Source organism: Pteropus vampyrus, unplaced genomic scaffold (genome assembly GCF_000151845.1).
Source record: "Pteropus vampyrus isolate Shadow unplaced genomic scaffold, Pvam_2.0 Scaffold47, whole genome shotgun sequence".
NCBI lineage: Eukaryota > Metazoa > Chordata > Mammalia > Chiroptera > Pteropodidae > Pteropus > Pteropus vampyrus.
In genome coordinates this window covers 1,587,041-1,606,507 of record NW_011888828.1, presented here as the reverse complement: position 1 = coordinate 1,606,507, position 19,467 = coordinate 1,587,041, and the positions used below count along the sequence as shown (strand labels likewise).

Sequence of the window (19,467 nt, the reverse complement as noted above, 5' to 3'; positions counted from 1 at the left end):
AAGCTGCCCTGGACGTGATAGTTAGTGAATAATTTAGGGACACAGCCAGTTAGACACTACTAGTTAGACACCACTAGTTTAAGATTTTCCAGATCTTGCGTATATCTGTCAAAGTGGTCATAGTGTTGGGGATGACTTTAAGTGAACAACGCGAAGGAAGGTTTATCCTGTTGCGCATGTGTGGTGTCAGTTCGTGGCAAGACTTGAGTCAGGGCCTCCCTCTGTTACTGGCTCACTAGCGTCTTTTGGAGAGGTTCTCTATTTTTCCCCCTTTGTTGCTTTTGTGTCCATATTCTAAGTATATATTTAAGGCCTTAATAGTAGTGGAATGAGAATGAAAAATCTCTTGGTATTATTGTCACCTGGGTGAAGAATCACCAAAGAAAATGGTCAGAGATGGTAACCTGAGCATAAAAAACTTGATTATTTGCTGGACTTGGGGTGTTAATTATCTTTGCTTTCTAAATGACCCGAGAAATGGAAAGGATACCAGCCAATGAGGAATAACTAACTACCAATCACAGCTATTCATAAAAGGAAGATAAAGTTGTAGAAGGTGAAGTCGAATTTGGTTTAATGCATGTTGATTTTGAGGCATCTCTAGGTCACGTAGGCAGAGTGGTTCACAGAGACTAACCAAAGCTCAGGAGAAAAGTTAGGGACAGCGATAGAGACTTGGTGTTTGACACTGGTGAACTCCATAGGAGTAAATAACATTGTCCTGAAAGTCTGTAATGTGAGGGAAGAAGGAGGTAGAAGTATTTGGTTGATAGTTAAGACAATAGGATTTAGAATCAAACACGTTTGCTTACGAGTCTCTGTTATAACAGACTCATTGTGTAACCTTAAGCCTTGAGACATCTGACTGTTTTATTTCAATGACAGACTTGAGATATAATTCACATACCATGCAATTCACCCTTTTAAAAGTGTATAATTCAGTGGTTTTTAGTATATTCACGAAACAATGCAACCGTCACCACTATTTAATTCCAGAACATTTTCATCACCTCAAAAAGAAAACTCATATTTATTAGTACTCACTACCTCTTTCCTCCTCTCTCCATCTCCTAGCAACCAGTAATCTACTTTCTGTCTATATAGATTTTCTGGATGTTTCATATCAATGAAATCATGCAATATGTGGCCTTTGTGTCTGGTTTCTTTCACTTAGCATAATGTTTTCAAGGTTCATCCATGTTGTAGCATTTATCAGTACATCATTTCTTTTTATGGCCAAATAAAATTTTGTTATATAGTTATACCACATTTTGTCTATCTACTCATCAATTGATGGACTTTTGGGTTGTTTCCACTTTTTGGCTATTATGAGTAATGCTGCTATGCAAATTCATATGCAAGTGTTTTTTGGTGGATATATGTTCTCAAGTCTCTTGAGTATATATCTAGTAGTACACCTTCTTGGTCATATGGTAACGCTATGTTTAAGATTTTGAGGAACTGCCAAACTGTTTTCAAATTAGCCATACCATTTTACAATCCCACCAGCAATGTACAAGAGTTCTGGTTTCTTCATATTCTCACCAATAGTTGTTATTATATGATATTCTGATTTGCATTTTCCTAATGACTAATAATGTCAAACATCTTTTCATGTAATTATTGGCCATTTTGTATATCTTCATTGGAGAAATGTCTAGAGTCTTTGCTCATTTCCAAAGTGGGTCATTAGTCTTTTTACTGTTGAGAGTTCTTTATATATGCTGGATACAAGTCCTTTATTAGATATCTGTTTGCAATTATTATCTCCCATTCTGTGGGTTTTTTAAAAATTTTTTTGATGATGTGCCTTGAAGCATAAAAGTTTAAATTTATTTTTTCTTTTGTACAGAATGCTTTTGGTGTCATAACTAAGAAATCATTGCCTAATCCCAGATTGTGGGTATTTATTCCTATGCTTTCTTCTAACAGTTTTATAGTTCTAGTTCTTACATTTAGAGCTTTGGTCTACTTTGAGTTAATTTTTATATATTGTGTGAAATACAGGTCCAACTTCATTCTTCTGCATGTGGACATCCAGTTGTCCTGGCACCATTTGTTGAAAAAAGTTTTTTCCCATTGAATGATTGTCTTGGCACCCTTGTCAAAAATTAATTGATCATAAATTTAATGGTTTATTTCTGGACTCAATTCTATTCTTTTGCTCTATATGCCTATCCTTATGCCAGCACCACATTGTTTTGATTACTGTAGCTCTGTATTAAGTTTTGAAATTGAGAAGTGTGATCTTCCAACTTTGTTTTTCTTTTCCAAGATGGTTTTAGCTATTCCTGGTCCCTTGCATTATCATGAGAATTTTAGCATCGTCTTGTTAATTTCTGCAAAAAGGCAGCTAGAATATTGATACAGGACTGTTTTGACTCTGTAGACCAATTGAGGGAGTATTTCCATATTAATAATATTAAGTCTTCTGATTCATGAACGTGACATGTCTTTTCATTTACTTAGTTCTTTAATTTCTTTCAATAATGTTTTTCAATTTTCAGTATATAAACTTGTACTTCATTTGTTAAATTTATTCCATACCTAAGTTTTTAATTTTTTTTTAATGCTATGGTAAGTGAAATTGTTTTTTTAACTTCATTTTTAGATTGTTCAATGCTAGAGTATAGAAACACAATCAATTTGTGTTTGTTGACCTTATGTCCTGTAGCCTTGCGGAACTCATTTATTATTTCTAATAGATTTTTAATGGATTCTTTAGTATTTTTTATATACAAGATCACATCATCTGTGAATGGAGGTAGTAGTTTTACTTCTTCTTTACTGATTTGGATTCTTTCTTCCTTCCATCCGCTCATCCGTCTGTCCATCCTTCCATACATCCTTCCTTCCTTCTTCTCTCCCCATCTCTCTGTCTCTCTTTCTCTCCTCCCTCCCTTCTTCTCTCCTTCCCTTCTTCTCTCCTTCCCTCCTTCCCCTCTCCCATCCTTTTTTTCTTCTTTTCTTCCCTCCCTCATTCCCTTCCTTCTTTCTTGCCTTTTTGGGCTGGCTAGAACTTCCAGTAATATGTTGGATAAGAGTGGAGAGATTGAAAATTACTTATTTTTTCCTGATCTTAAAGGGAAAGCATTTAGTTTTTCACTATTAAGATGTTAACTATGGAGTTTATGTAGATGGCTTTATCAGGTTGAGGAAGTTCCCTTTTATTTCTAGTTTATTGAGTGCTTTTATCCTGAAAGTGTGTTGGACTTTGTCAAGTGCTTTTCTGCATCTATTGATACGATCATGTGGTTTTTGTTCTTTATACTTTGTTCTTTATTCTATTAATATAGTATATTACATTGATTCATTTTCATATGTTAAACCAAACTAGCATTCCTGGGATGAGCCCCACTTGGTCATGATACATAATCCTTTTAATATGCCGCTGGATTATTGAGGCTTTTTGCATATACTGGATTATTGAGGCTTTTTGCATATACATTCATAAGGAATTTGGACCCGTTGTCTTTTCTTGGGATTTCTTTTTCTGGTTGTGGTATTAAGATAATATTGGCCTCATAGTATGAGATGAGAAGTGTTCCCCCTCTTCTATTTCTTGGATGAGTTTGTGAATGGCTCTTCCTTAAATCTGTGTTACAATTTACCATCTTGGCCTGAGCTTTTCTTTTTGGGAAACTTTTTTTTTTTTTAAATTAATAATTTAATCTCTTTACTTATTATAGGTCTATTTAGATTTTCTATTTGCTCTTAGGTCAATTTTGGTATTTTGTGTCTTTCTTAGAATTTGTCAGTTTTGTGTAGGTTATCCAATTTGTTGGCGTAAAATCGTTCACAGTATTCCCTTGTAAGCCTTTTTACTTCTTCGGGGTTGGTAGTAATATCCCTTCTTCATTCCTGATTTTAGTAATTTGGGTCCTCTCACTTTTTATTTTGATCATTCTAGCTACATTTTTGCCAATATTCTTTAAACGATCAACTTTTATTTTCATTTATTTTCTCTTTTGTTTTTCTATTCTCAATTTTATTTGTTGTTGCTGTACTCCATATAATTTTCTTGCTTCTGCCTGCTTTGGGCTTAGTTTGCTCTTCTTTATTTGTATTTTTGAGGTAGAAGTTTAGGTTGTTATTTTGAGATCTTTCTTCTTTTTCAATGGAAGCATTTATAGCTATTTTCCCTGAGCATTTCTTTAGCTGCATTCCATACTTAAGTGTATATTGAGTTTTTGTTTTCATTTTTATTCACCTAAATTTTAAACATATTTAGGAATGTGTTGTTTAATTTTCATATGTTCATGAATTCCCCAAATTTTCTTCTGTTATTTATTTCTAATTTCATTCCATTGTGGTTGGAGAACATACTTTGCAGGACGTTGGTCCTTTTAAATGTATTGAGGCTTATTACATGGCCTAACACATGGTCTGTTCTGAAGAATGTTCCATGTGCACTAGTGTGATGAGTTCAAAGATTTGGGGGCTGATCAAGGGAAGACAGGAGCATGCGATGGTAGTTTTGCACAAGCAGCTTATTTGGTGGTATTGGGACAGGAGTGGATGAGAGAGGATGTCCATCACAGTGGGGCCTTCCAAGGACAGAGGGCAGCATCCAAAAGGGGAAGAGGACCAGGGAACTCTCAGGGAAGAGGAGGATGAGGAAGGGCTTATGTGCCTAGGTGATGTCACTCAGCAGCAAGGTGGGGGCTCTGAGTCAGAGCTCCGAAGGGCAGCAGCGGTTTGGGTCTTTGACGACTACAAGGTTTATCTTATCTGTGGCTAGCAGATACTGGGTGCAGTTTTGCAGCGTATGCAGAGCAGTCAGGCTCTAAATGGTGAAAAATATGCTTATTTGGGATATATTTAAAGCAATTGGATATGTAAGAATTTGTGTTTGGCTTTGAGCTAATGCTGCCAACTTGCTGTGAAAAAGTAAACAACATGTACAGGGGCCATCTATGGCCCATTTATATAATAATTTGAGAAATATGTGTATTCTGCTGTTTGGTGGAATGTTCCATAGATAGATGTCTGTTAGGTCTAGCTGGCTTATAGTATTGTTCAAGTTTTCTATTTCCTTGTTGATTTTCTGCCCATTTGTCCTACCCATTATTGAAAGTGAGGTATTGAAGTCTCTAAAGATTATTGTTGTGTTGTCAGTTTCTCCACTTTGTCCCTCTGCACACCCTTCCCACATTTGCTTGATTTTCTCATGTCATCAAAAATAGTTCATGCTTGTGGCCTGACTTTGCTGGGCAAAAAGCAACTTTACTGGTTTAGGTGGTTTTTAGTTTAATTTTTCTTTTTTCTAGCCTCACATCATAGGCCAGTACATACATTCTAATCTTCTGTAGGACACGAGTTTAGTGGAGTTAGGCCAGAAATGCTGTGGGGGACACACAACACTCAGAACCTCTCTTCTTTCGATTTCAGCAGCAACTGAGTGTTGAGTTAGCTTCTTAGAAGTCCGAAACACTAACCAGATTATTATGACCTCCCACACCACCTCCATATTTTCACCCTGAAAACCAAGAAAACTCTAACTTATTTTATTATGTATAGGAAAGTGTACAATGACCTGGTTTTCTCTTGTGATAACTGTTTTGATGCTTTTTAAAAGAATCCAAAATCAGATGTTTTTCCTCTTTTTTTTTTCTGGTTTTTTTTTTTTTTTTTGGACTCCTGCTTTGTTTTATTGACACCCTAAACACAATGTTTGCTCATCATAGAATTAAGCCTACAAGAAAGTCTCCTTTGTCCCATAGGACCCGGATGCCAAGCATCTGAGGCCTGGCCACCATTCCTTCCTCCCATATCCCTGGCAGACCCCCATCAAGGCCATATACACATCCTTTTCCACTGAATGTCTGTTCATTTCTTTTACCCATGTTCTAAGTGCATTACTTTTAACTGTTGAGTTTTGGGAGTTCTTTGTATATTCTAGATACAAGCCCTTTGTCAAATATGTGCTTTGCAAGTATTTTCTTTAATCTATAATTTGTCTTTTCATTCTCTTAACACTGTCTTCTTCACTCCCCGGTTTTATTGAGTTATAATGATTGACAAAATAGTAAGGAATTTAAAGTGTACAACATGATGATTTGGTGGTATATGTTTAGATAGCAAAAGTTTTACATTTTTAAGAGGTTCAGTTTATCATTTTTTTCCTTGTATGGGTTGTGCTTTTTTTGGTCAAATGCTTTTTTTTTGCATTAATTGACATGATCATATGATTTTTCTTCTTTAACCTATTCGATAGGTAGATTATATTGATTCATTTTTTGAATATTAAAATAGCCTTGCTTACCTTAAATGAATCCAGTGTGGTTGCAGTGTATTATGCTTTTTATACATTGTTATATTTGATATTTTAATATTTGTTGAAGATCTTTATATCTAAGTTCATGAGAGATATTGGTCTACATTTTCTTTTTTGTGCTATTTTTTGTCTGGTTTTGGCATTAGGGCAACACTAGCCTCATAAAATGAGTTGGGAAGCATCCCTTCTTCTTCTGTTTTCTTGAAGAGATTGTGTAAAATTTCCAGTGAAATTTTCTGGGCCTAGAGATTTTGATTTCTAGTATTATTTTAATGTGAATTTCTTCGTACTCATAAGAACAAATGGAGCCCAGGAAGACAGTGTACATGAAGGTCTGGAGAAATCTGGTTCTCAGTTACTCTTGTCTGCCACATGTGTATATGTCACATTAGACTGTAGCCATTGTGTGTTGATCATTGTGGGATCTCAGCACTAAGCACACAGCTGATACACAGTAGGTGTTCAGTGTAAGAAATTGTTGAGTAATCGAATTGACCCTCAGCTGCTATAGACTGGCAGCCTGATCCTGTTAGAGAAGCCTGATGAAGGAAGGGCACTGTGGAGTTGCCTGAGTCCCCTTCTGGGGGTGGAAAAATCTCTTTGGAAGAAGGGAGGAGTAGATAGTATTGATGGTTCCATTTCTTCTTCCTATCTGCCTAAATCAGGCAGGCCCTGATTGGCCACCTCACTGTGAGCAACCGGATGTGTTCAAGAACCTGAAGAACATGGGATGCTGGTGGGGCAGAGGGATGTGTGGGTAGGGGCAGGACTAGGGCTGGCTGCGACTGGTGTTCCTTCCTGCCATGGGTATCGCCTCACACAGAAATGAGCTCTGAGAATTATACTTCAAAATAGAGGATGGACAGGATGTATTGAGCTTAGGCTTGTAGAATAATAGTTCTTAATTATCTATAGATGAGTAGTCTCAGGCTTGCAGAAAGTATAGACTTGCCTAAGTCTCTCTGAATTTTTACACCACGATGCTTGCCACTTGTACTGCAGTTTCTAGTCTGCTAAGTGATATATTTTGATATCCTTTAAATTATACAGTTTTAGAAGGTTTTCTACCAGAGCTACATTTGTATGTGGGTGGACATGGGAATACATGCATGCATAAGTAAGTGTATAGGTTTTTAGGTGTATTTCTACTGAGAGAGCCCAGTTACTGCCAATAAGTTCTGGTGCTCTGCTCATTTCATAATGTAACAGAGCATTTGGATTGCTAAATTAAAGACTATTATTACTCCGAACCGGGCATCTTGTGGCATTTAAATTATTTGATTTGTTCTTCTAACACTATCTGTATTACCTGCTATCTTTACTAATTGAATTTTTTTTTTTTTTTTTTTTTTTTTTTTTATAGAATCTACCTATCTGCATTACTCTCTGGGCAATTGCGAAATGCTTTTACAAATATTTATAAAATATTTGCAATTCATATTATGTTGAATTGCTATTTGTTTCTGAGCTAAATGGGAATTCTTTTTTATAATTTGAGAATTTTGGAATTTTATTGATTATAAAAACAATGGGCCTTATGGTAGGTTTATTCGTGATTCTATAATAATACCTTCAGTGTAGTAATTGCACAATACCTTTGTCAATTAGCCAATAGGTAAAACTGATGATAAATACTTAATTTCTAAGGCTTTGTCCTAACAGAAGGTATTCTGGTACAACTCATTGAAAGTTCTCTCCTTGTAAGCACCTCTACCCTGATCCTAAGCTCAACCTTAACCAAACGTTCCATTTGCTACCCAAGTTCCTTTTGGGCAGGATTCACCTCTGTATCTCCAGCACCTACCACAATTCCTGATGCTACAGTATAAGCTGAAGGAGGGCACGACCACTGTGCATCTGCCACTTAGAACAGTGTCTGGCATATGTGGAAGCACTCAGTACAGATTCTTGAATAAATAACTCAATGGTCAGTACATTTTTACTGAGTTACTATGTTTCATAGGCAAAAATCGCATTGTTTTGTAATCTAGATACAATAAATGCACAAGGGGTACCTATTTATGGCTGGATTTGCTTTTCAAGGTAATCCCCTACCTTCATCAAGAACATTGAAAACCTAATAGCAAACAAGAGTCAAAAGGCAAAAAATCATTTGACGAGAGAATAGACAATGAGGAATGGAGGTCGCCATTATAGAAAATGGATCCTTTTTAACCCTATAAATTCAGTATACTGATTTGTGCACACAGTCTTTGTCCTTTGTGCACTTAGGAAATACCACCAAAAAACCTTTATAGATTTGTTCTTGTACAACAACTCATTTCTCAAGTTATTTAGGAAAGAAAGAGCATTACATGTATAGTAGATATATAGTTTTCATATCTTTTAACTTTTCTGTTTGGGTTGATCCTCTATTTGGGGAATTTTAGCAGTTTATTAACAGGTCATGAATCATTGTAGGAAACTCAGAAATCCAATGTCTTCTGATTACTTGCTTTATTTTTCCAAAAAATGGATGATATTCAGGTTTTCATCTGCCTCCAAAAGAAATCTGATAGTTGCAAACACAATTAAGAATAAATTCATGACTATTTCAAGAATAAATGAGCTATATATGTTTGAACTATATACTAAACAAAACAAAACAGCTATATACTGTTTTGTTTTGTTTTGCAAAACAAAACAGTAAAATGAAATGAAAAATTAAACAAAAACCTAACTGCTTTGCCCAAGCACGTCTCATTGGCTCATAATCTCGTCAAAGATTGAATTGGAAAGTCCATGGGGAGGCACATATGGCAGGAGGCAGACATTGGAGTGATGCCTGAGCTGCTAACTCCTTAAAACATGACTGAAGGAGGCTGTGTCTGGCATAACTTGCTCTCCAGAGCTGAAGGTTTCGCATCCTGTTATATGGGCAAGTGGCTTTTGGCTTGATTGGAAAGGGAACATTCACATAGGTCAGTTTCTTCCAAATTGTTTCCTTTCATTAGTTTTTGATTCATTGTACTTATTTCTTTCTTCAAATCCCTAAATCCTTGGTTTACTATTTCCTTTCTTTTGTCTTTTATTTTCTCTTTTTCTTTTTCCTTTTTTGCCTTTTCCAGCGTCCGTAGTTTCCTGTTTCAAATGTTGAGAATGAGAGTTGACCTTGATCCATGAGTGCCCACTTCTAGTCTATTCCCTGGGTGCCTTGTAGGAAGAGGGTTGTGTCTTGAGTCTGTGGATTCAGATGGGACGCAGAGTCAAGGGGCAACCCAGAAGAACATGAAAGGGACTGCCGAGATTGTGTAGCCCAGGCAGTCAGAGGTACTGACTTGCAGCGCCAGAGAAACTTGAAGTGCTAGAGAGAGGTCATGGATATATGTTCCGGTGACTTCTAAAGTAAATTGATAAAATGCCATCAGATAAAGGCTTCACACGGAAGCCACTAAACATTTCAAATTTGCTGGAGACCCTTGCTCTCACATCGCCTGTACTTATACTTCATAGAATTTACCAGTTATAAATACATAATTGTATTCATTTTCTTCCTTCAAGTTAGCTCCATAAGAACAAGGACTAATGTATTTATCCCCAGCACTTAGAATAGGGCCAGCCACATAGCAGATGCTCAATAAATATTTAATAGATGAGCATCACCATTTTTCTATAATCCACTCCTAGGTTGGATAGAAGATGGAATTTGTTGTTTGAACGGCCTAGTGTCAGCTTGGGCTCTGCCTCTTATGAGCAATGCTGCCCAAGTCCTCTGAGCCTGTTTTCTCATGTGTTTAATAGAATTTCTCCGGAGGTCTCGAAATCATGAAGCATTTGGATGGACATTTTATGGATGCAGGTCCCCTTCTCCTAATGTTGGTTTTTCACTACCCCCTCCCTGCCTTCCAATGGGTACTCTTCAAATCATGGCTCTTTATCTGAGGGTTAGTTTACATGGGGGGAGGAACTAACACTTCTGCAATGGTTATTCTGTCATTATAAAAATCTCTTGAAAAAGACAACTGTAGAGCTCATGAATCTTGGGTTTAGAGTTGCTACATAGCTGCAACCAAACTGCAGAGCAGGTAAGTCCTTTGCAGTCTGCAAATCTCTGCCTCCCTCAAGGTCCGCAGAGTAGAAACCTGTGAGATGGGAGGTATGGGGAGCCGGGTGGTATAGAGGGGAGACACTTTCTGAGTCAAAGGAACAGACACTTCAAACGGTGGAAAGACTGGGCCTAGGAAGAAAGAGGTGGTCACTCTTGTACACCTCCCTTCCCAATTCTTTCTATTAAGAAGACAAGACAGAAGACAAGGAGTAGGTAAAACAGGATGTAAAGTTTATATACAAGAATATAATGTTTATCTGAAATATTTACAGTGTGGGTTAAAGCAATATTTTTACAACTTTTTAAGGTCAACTACTATGTATCTTACAGGTGAGCTACAATGGTTTAATTTGCAAAATTAAGTAAAAAATGTTTTAAACAAAGCTTAAAGTATTCAGGTCACTTATAAAATTTGTGGTGCCCTTTATTTGAAGGAATCATGCTATGATGGTTAATGTGCTTTTTATAAATGGAAGTACTCTACCTGGAAATGCAATACATGCTACAGTCGTAAGTTCCCGACAAGGGTGTAAAATGACAAGTGAACTGTTATAAGACGCAGGCCCCGAGTCTCAGGCTGGAGCTGAGAGATGCTGAGCTTTATCTCAGCTGGGTTTGTGACCTGCAACAGTCTGGGCCTCTTACAAAAACAAAGCTATTTGTATGTTCTGGCAACATCAGCATAAAGTGAAAATTAGGTGACCCAAACCAAACAGGAAAAAATCAGACCCAAGTCACAGTTGTACCTATTCAAAACTAGCTTTAAAGTGAGCTATTTTAAAACTTCTCGAAAATATGCATGATTTATTAGTTTGATTATTTCTACAAGACTTAGGGTTTTTTCCTTTATGTGGAAAACAGCTATCCATTCCTGAGGCCTCCTAAGGCCTTATAACTCAGGAAATGCTGGGGGTGCAAATGTGCAAAAGGCAGGGGACGCTGCTCCAGGATGGGGCCGGAGCTGCTGGGACTGTGCTTGGGACACGAGAGTGGAGGCCTCGGAGCGGAAATGGTGAGCCGAGCCCTGGAGCCGGCCTGTCGGGGCGACCTGGGCCGCCGGAACTAGCACTGCAGCTTACGGATGCTGCGTGAGATGCGCTTGAACTCTCTCTGCCCCTTCTGCCACCGCTTCACTGAGGTGATCACCAGCTCCCCGCCCAGTTTCTGTCCCATGACCAGATAGGGCGCATTGATGTCATTCATCTCCTCGCAGGTGCACTGCAAGCTGTCTTTGAGCCACAGCACTGACTTCTTCAGGTCCCTTTCGGACACACCGTTCAGCTTGTAAATGGTCTTGCTCTTGGTCTCCAGGATGATTTTGGTATCTCTGTTGATGTAGGTTATCTCCTTCACTTTTATTTTCAGTGCTACCAAGACAAGAGGAGATGGAATCACACCCGTTATAATGGAGGACTGTATAGATCGGGAGCCTCCCTCCCCCCATACAGGTGTGACCTGGCTTGGGGGGACGGAAGAAGGGTTTCTTAGAGCCAGTGAGACTATTAAGGGCTGGGGGCAGCAGGTGGCTCCATTCCTAAAGCCTCAAAGGGTTTGCCAGTCACTTCGTTTCCAATTAGCCATCCTTTCAAAACCCCCTTCGCGGCACTCAACTTTCCTTCCTTGCTCTGAGTTTGCATGTTGGTCGCATGTGGTCTGTACTCTCAACACACGATTTCCCCTATTGGAAATGTCAGCATGAAAAGAAATGCCTGACTCTTAGGTGAAACGTGATCCTTCTGTGGCCGTGAACTTTAAACTCAATTTATTACGTTGGAGAGGTTTTTGGACAAACCTGTAAGGAAATTATATCACACAATCATTGTTTTCTAAAGAACAGACTACAGGGAAGAATTGATCTTACAGCTGCATTTGATTTGCTAAAGTAACTAGGAGAAAAATATCCAAGACTCTTTTTAAGAGCACATGTTTAGCTGTAAAAGTGTTTTTCTGAAGACCTCATCCTCATATGCTATCATTTGCCTGTCCAAGGCCAGGGCGTTTACAGATCATATATGTACTGTTTCCAAAATGGATATTAGACTCATTAGAATGCTAAGACCAAAAGTAAGTGGTTTACATAAAAGACACATTTTATAGTCATAAACAGTATGCTTTGGGAAAGAAAACCCTACAAACATATATGCTGGAATTACATTTCAAGAATCCATGAAGGCAGGGAAAGGATAGAACTTTAAAGTTGGAAGAAACCATCCAGTTAAAATATCTTGTTGATACATGAAGAATCTGAGATCCAGTAACATGTAGTGACTTACACGAGGTCACTGAGGTAGGCTATGCCCTGAATGAATCTGGTTCTGAGAACACTGATCCCCACACCTCCTCCTCTAACACCATTGTGGTCTCATAAGGCAACTTCCAATTTCTTGTCCCGGTTTGAGCATTAACTCACCCAACTGTAATGTGTCCCAAGACCCTTGGTGCTACTGACAATCGTTTTGTATGGATCATGTGCTAGTGGTAACTTCCTGTCTTTGACGGAGTAGAGGAAGAGCTTTTTTTGTGTGTGTAACTGCTTTGGGGGTTTCTTTCTTTCTTAGAAAGGGAGTTTGACTAAGCATGGCTTTTTCATTCACCTGGGAAATGACTGATGCTCAACGAGGTAAATCAAGGATGCTGTGACTTGGCCTATCATTATTTTGTCTGATATTCATTTAAACTATATATAGTATTGAGTTCTCAGGGTTTCTGAGACTTGACTCATGGAATAAGACACCTGGAAATGTCACATGTTCCTGAAGCCTCTGCATAAGGGGTGGGGGTGGGGATGATACATGAGACAAGTGATCCTATGTTGCCTGTGAGCCTCGCCTATAGCAAAGATAGAGCATGTGTGAAATTTTGCCTGGTCAGTTCAAACATTTTTGAACTCCAAACATCAGAAAAATCATCACTTTTAACCAGAGGGAAGATTTATGAGTCATATTTTTCTAGCTTTAAAATAACCAACTTTGCAAAAGTATACCATGGAAAAACATCAGGCATTTCCTGCCTAGATTTTCAGCTGGGACCAAATACAGGGAATCGAAGCCCCAAAGTAACTTTTCTGCCCTGGAGGATGTGGATGCAGGATGTGGTAGGAGGCAGAGGGGATGATGCTCTCCGATTCAGCATAGGTTGCGTATAGTTCGGGCCTTTCTATCTTCACCACTGAAATGTGTGCCTTGTACTTAGGAGGGCAGTGGGGAGAGATTGCGATGTTAAGTAAATCAGACTTCTACCCTTGTTCCTTCTACCCTTCTATTACTCCACCAAAGTACAGAGGCACTATGGATTACTGCTCATAAACAAGGAGTCTATAATGTACTTCCCACAATTCAGGTTCATTATCCCTTTTGGGACAAAAATCAATGGGGGGAAATAGAAAACAAAGCTTGTGAGGAATCTGTGTGTGTGATACTTAAATGTAATGACTTCTATGTAGTTTTGAAAGGCTTTCGCCTCTAAAGAAGGAATAGCACACACTCTCTCTCTCTCTCTCTCTCTCACACACACACACACACACACACACACACACACATGCACACACTTTTTGGCACAGGTCTTGACAGAGCATCCTTAGGACAGTCTTCTGTAAGATAAGCCACAAAGCCAGCAGTTAATACATGTGTGCGTGTGTCCCCTAAATCAACTGTTATGGAGCCCCAAGATATAACCAACTTTTTCATGGAAGTCAGGAGAGAGATCTGTATTTAATCTAGTGCAAAGGACATAAGCCATCAGAAGAGAATGATATTTTATATACATTTTAATATAAAATGTATTAAAATTATATTTTCCTATCTTGCCCTTGATCAAATCTTGTAGCATGGAAGCTAAGAAGGGTGTTTTGGTAAGGCCCTAGAGGTTTGGGATTGCTGCTGGCAACATGCCTGGCCTTCAGCTACTCGGAGAGTTGTATACATTTGAATCTAGACATATGAAACCCTATCATCCCATTGGTGGCTTTGGCTGAGGGGAGGGATTGCCCAGGACTCGGAGTTGCCTTCTTTCTTTTCCCTTCCTTGGCAGTGGGAAGTTTTTCCTAAAGCCATGGCTCTGGCTGTTCCGGGACCAGCGAAGGTTAAATCCAGGACATTTCCTGGAAGAGACGTGGGGTTGTAAGGAGCTGTGATGGGATTGTTCCTGGAGTGTCCAGGACCTGACCAGGCCTGGGAGGCCATTCCTCAGTAGTGGGAGCGGGAGTGATTTCTCAGTCTCAAGGACTTTGTTGAGGATGTAGACATATTAATACAGATCTATTACAGTCCACTATTGTTTGATAGAGCAGGGACCATATCTGTTTACAAGTTCAGCCTTCTGCCTGAATAAATGCTTCTAAGGAGTACCAACCACTTAAACACATCAGAAGGTGCCTGTTTTGGGAATGTAATGAAATCCAGAATGCCTCAGGAGTCTGGGCAAAGTTCTTGGCCATTGCCAACTCTGAATTTAGCATTTATCCCTGTGTCTAGTTGGACTCCTCCTCTCACCTCAGGGGCCTGAGGATAATAGATAAGGTGCTGATGGAGGTCTGTGCAGTCCTAACCCTCTTTTATAATATCCTTTTAAGGGTAGTGACTTACACTCTGTGGAACTTGGGTCCCCCAGCACCATGTCATCAGAGCATCTTTCATGTATCTTACCAAAATAAATCCCTAAGCTTTATTTCTTCTTTTTAAATTTAAGGACCACTCACCCCCCAATTGTTAACCAGTGCCTTGGATACATTCACTCATGGCGGAACACAGAAGAGTAAAGCATTATGGGTTATGACTAAAGTAAGGATATTTCTGTTTGGCCCTTTTTTATTTGTGGCCAACTTCATGCCTTGTGTGTGTTTTGCTGGGGGCTGATATTTACATGTTCCCATCCTGGTGCATATGTCAAACGTCAGAGAACATGGCCCAAGATTAGGCTTGTTGGCAAGAAAAAGCCAAAGTGAAATGAAAAATGTGCCATTGAAAAATTCCTAATTTAAATAATTCCCATTATTTGATTATTGCCTAACAGAACTATGAATCTCACCTAAAAAAATACAACTCAATACAAGATAGTTATATAGGGAGGAAACTAGGATAGAGCAAGTTAGATGATTTCGAGGAGGAGGAAAGGCGATGGTATTTTATCCAGCCTTTATCTAGAAACATCTTAATGATTTGCACCTTTAAATTTGAGTGGTAAATAAAACTTCCGAATGAGAAATCTTTTGTTGTTGGTGGTGTATTACTTACCAAAATCATTTTTACAAAGAGTTTCCATTATGTCGTTGTCATCCTCATTTTTATTTTTGCAGGCTTCACATACCTTTGGAGCTGGAAAGGTTAAAAATTAGTAAGTTTGCTTAAAAGGGAACAGCAGGTAGCACTTGTAAACAGCTCAAAGGGGCCTACCCAGTCAAGACTAGCAATTGTCCTACAAGACCCCAGCTTCTGCCTCCTTTATAAAAGGATCACTCATTCCTATGGAAGTCTCTCATGCCTGCCATTTTTTGATGGGCTAAAAATGCGCATATGTTGTTTAATAAAGGGTGTATCCCAAAGAGAAAGGGCATTGGAGGCAGAGCGTGCAGGTGGTAGCCACAGTTAACTGGATGGGTCACAGCTTTTTAGCTCTTCCTCCTTGACCCCTAGGACAAACTCAGTCTCTGAAAAAGCTGTTTGTTCTCAAAGCCTCTATGAGAAAGGACCAAAAGACTCTTGAGAAGTTTTGAAAAATGGCCACAAACTATGCCCAAAAGATTCTTCCTCAGCTGCAAGGCACCAGTTTAGCCGGTTTCTCCTAGGCTCTTTAGCCGAGTTCTCATTTCAAGGTATTTTTGAGTTTGGACAGGGAGAGGTGGCCAGTGGTGTAAGGGTCACGGAAGGGCTCTTCCCACCCTGGAAATACACCCCAGTAAGTACAACCGCCTGCTCTAATTGGTTCTGTCACTTTGTGCTTTCTGCCAAGTTCATGCTTGAGTTAACCAGCATTTATTTATTTCACTGTTGTTTCTGTCCTCAATGGAGGTTCTTCTTGCCCCTCTCTGGCCATTTCAAACCAACCACAAACAAACAAACAAACAAACACACACCCTGAAGCTTTTCCTGAAGCTAATCAAAGTTGAAGCAAACAGTCTCTGGGGTCTGACCAAACCTAGGAACATACACACCTGCACAATGATCAGGGTCTACACTAAGACTCTTCTAAAAGAGTCTGATTTCTTGGGAAAAGGGAAAAAAGAAAACATACTCCCTTTCTCCCATTTATAATGTGCTAATGCTGTCTTTAAAATTCAGGTGAAATTTGATTTTCATTAATATGAAATTGAATTTTCACAGAAAAAAACTTTATGTAACTCAATAGAAGAGTTATCCAATCAGAAAAATGGCAGAGCATATTTCGAAGACCATACACTTTTATTTTGAAGGAAGAAAATGGTTTCGGGAGAAAGGTAGTATATAATGGTGCTGATAGTGGAAAGAAATAACAACAAAAGCAACACACATAAAACTGTCCTTAACTCTTCTCACTCAAACAAAATAAAACATTTCCAATTAGGAGCTCTAGGAATGTATATAAAATGTTCCTAACCTGTATTGGTTGGTCTGTGGTGTATGTTGGACAAATGTTTGAAATATGCCAAACATTTGCAATAAATTAGAAATCTAGCCAATAAGATGATTACGCACTCATGGTGCCTGCCAGAAAAGATTGCTAAGCAACATTGCGTTTTCTTTAACGATGGATGTAGGAAAACAGAGATTGAAAGGGAGCTGCTTGAGCCCTGGAAGGGGTTAGAGTTTAGCCCCCTTTCTATCTATTCCAGGAGGACCTAAATCAGCTCAGACACTGTATGTGTTTTCTTTTCAGAAGGAATATCAAGAGCCCATGAGGTTTTCATCGCTTTGATGGTTCTTGCACAGGAACTCCCCCCACCCCTCGTTTTCTAAAAACCTGGGAAACTCTCTTTTGCATGATTTTTTTTCCAGTTAATTAAAACCACTCCCAAGATAAAAGCTGAACTGTGATAGAAGATGATTCCTGGAGATTCCCTTTATGACCCCTTGCTTAGACACCTGGGCAGTTACAATCAGAGCTCAATTTTCAACACGTTCAGAGCCAGTCCTGCTTTTATTTCTCAAACTCAAATCGGCAAAGAACAAAAAATACCTTAAAAGAATATCTGTTTTGTGGATTTTGGCTATCCTGTCTGTATAGGATTGTTGCTGTGCCTACAATCCTGCCCAGCGCTCAGAGCGTGCTGCATGAGGCTGAGCGAGAAGCCTCTGACCAGGCGCTCACCACAATCTCCTCCGCCCAAGACCACTTCTGACGCTCAGAATTTCGACCCCTCTGCTAGCATCTTTAAAAATAATTGCGTATCTATAAGGAAAAGATGTCTTTCAGTCCAGTTTCTTTCTTTTAAAAAGCTGTCCCTAAGAAAGAGCAACTGGTATAACTGGGAAAGGAATTAAGAGGCTTGGGTGTGTGTGTCGAGGTGGGGGGGAGGGTCTCAAATTTGTCTCGACACAGGAGGGCGAGGAGAGCGTCTGCCCCCGCCCGAGACTAGCATCTCAGGCGGGGAACCATCGAGACGTGGGGCAGAGGCCTTCGAATCCTCCCCCACTCCCCGCAGAAAGCTTTAACGGAGGTGGGGCGGGGGGGAATAAGGGGAAAGTTTTACCTTCCTCCGTGGCCGGCAGGAGGTGGTCGCTGCTAGCGAGGGGGATGCAGAGGTCGTTATCTTGGGGGAAACGGTCGCACTCGAGCATGTCGGGCCAGGGGAAGCCGAAGGCGGACATGACCGGAGCGCAGCGGTCCTTCACCTGCACGCAGAGCGAGTGGCATGGCTGGATGGTTTCGTCCAGGTCATCGAGGCAGACCGGGGCGAAGAGGGAGCACAGGAACTTCTTGGTGTCCGGGTGGCACTGCTTCATGACCAGCGGGATCCAGGCGCCCGCCTGCTCCAGCACCTCCTTCATGGTCTCGTGGCCCAGCAGGTTGGGCAGCCGCATGTTCTGGTACTCTATGCCGTGGCACAGCTGCAGGTTGGCCGGGATGGGCTTGCAATTGCTGCGTTTGTAGGAGAAGTCGGGCTGGCCGAAGAAGAGCCCGCGCGCCGAGCCCAAGCAGCAGTGCGAGGCGAGAACCAGCAGCAGCAGCGAGCCGGGACCCTGCGGCATCGTGGGCGCGCGACCCCCGGGGGTGGGGCAGAGGGAGCGGAGCCGGGGAAGCGCGAGGCGGCTGGGGCCCGAGCTCGTCCCGGGCCCGCTCGCTCGCTTGGCGCGGCTCGGGGGCCTGGAAAACGGGGGGCGGGGCGGGGCGGCAGAAGAGCCGAGAGGCCGGACGCGGGCCGGACTGCGCGCTCTCGGCTCGGCTTCGTGCTGCAAGCCCGCGCACAGCTCCAGGGGATCCTACCCGGGGGAGCAGAGTGAACGGCTGCTGGGGCCCAGCCAGAGTTTTCTTGGCCTTTTTTATGCAAATCTGGAGGTGGGGGGAGCAAGGGAGGAGCCAGTGGAGAGTAATCTGAGGAGGGCTGGTCACCGCTCTCTCGGTCTGGTTTTCCGTTGAGAATGCCCCTCACGCGCTCCCTGGGAGGAAATTCTGCCCCCCCCCTCCCCCGCCAATCCTCTTCAGATGCTGCTGAGCGCGCGCTCTAGGATTGCTTTAAACAACAAACAAATAGACAAGCCTGGCAGCTGCGCCCCAACAGTGAGCGTGTGGGGCGCGGGCTTCGGGAGATCGGGGGACACCAGGTCCCAGGGGGAACGCTCAGCGCCCCCCGCCGGGCTCGGGCCAGGGTTTGTTTGACCCCCATCCTGAAGTTTCTACTCTGGCCCCCGGCTGCGCGGCGGAATTTCATCCTAGGGCACAAGTCCGCGGTTACGCGAATCTTTGTGCCTTCGGCTTGCGCCCAGGACCTGCCAGCCCCAGGCCGCCTCCGCGAGGTTGGTTTCCTCTCGAATCTACAGCCAGTTACCCACCTGGCTTATCCCGTACGGTGTGCTCCCCTTGCCCTTTTAAAAAGAGAATAATCTACAAAGTCATAGGAGCAAAACTTTGACATGGAAAATAAAATAAAACGGGGTCGTTAAATTTTGTTGAGGTCAGAGAGGCCTATACAGATTCCTTCTGAATCACACACGGCTGCCACCATTTCTCG

General features: G+C 41.0%; 1 protein-coding gene across 1 annotated transcript; it reads right to left on the bottom strand.

Annotated features, from left to right (window-relative positions):
- Nucleotides 1-10,535: 10,535 nt before the first annotated feature.
- SFRP2 (secreted frizzled related protein 2) lies at nucleotides 10,536-18,746 on the bottom strand. Its single transcript, XM_011359357.1, has 3 exons — nucleotides 17,989-18,746; nucleotides 15,557-15,637; nucleotides 10,536-11,692 (listed from the first exon to the last, which is right to left on the bottom strand). Exons 1-3 carry the CDS (start codon nucleotides 18,485-18,487, stop codon nucleotides 11,388-11,390), a joined length of 885 nt encoding a protein of 294 aa, XP_011357659.1. The 5' UTR covers nucleotides 18,488-18,746; the 3' UTR covers nucleotides 10,536-11,387.
- Between the last annotated feature and the right edge of the window lie 721 nt (nucleotides 18,747-19,467).

Bases quoted from the DNA above. Each gene is read 5' to 3' on its own strand.
- SFRP2 (XM_011359357.1), bottom strand. From the start codon at position 18,487: ATGCCGCAGGGTCCCGGCTCGCTGCTGCTGCTGGTTCTCGCCTCGCAC. The intron at 15,638-17,988 runs GTAAAACTTTCC...TAACCTTTCCAG, and splicing joins CCTGCCGGCCACGGAGGAAG to CTCCAAAGGTATGTGAAGCC. The intron at 11,693-15,556 runs GTAAGTAATACA...TTGTCTTGGTAG, and splicing joins TCTTTGTAAAAATGATTTTG to CACTGAAAATAAAAGTGAAG.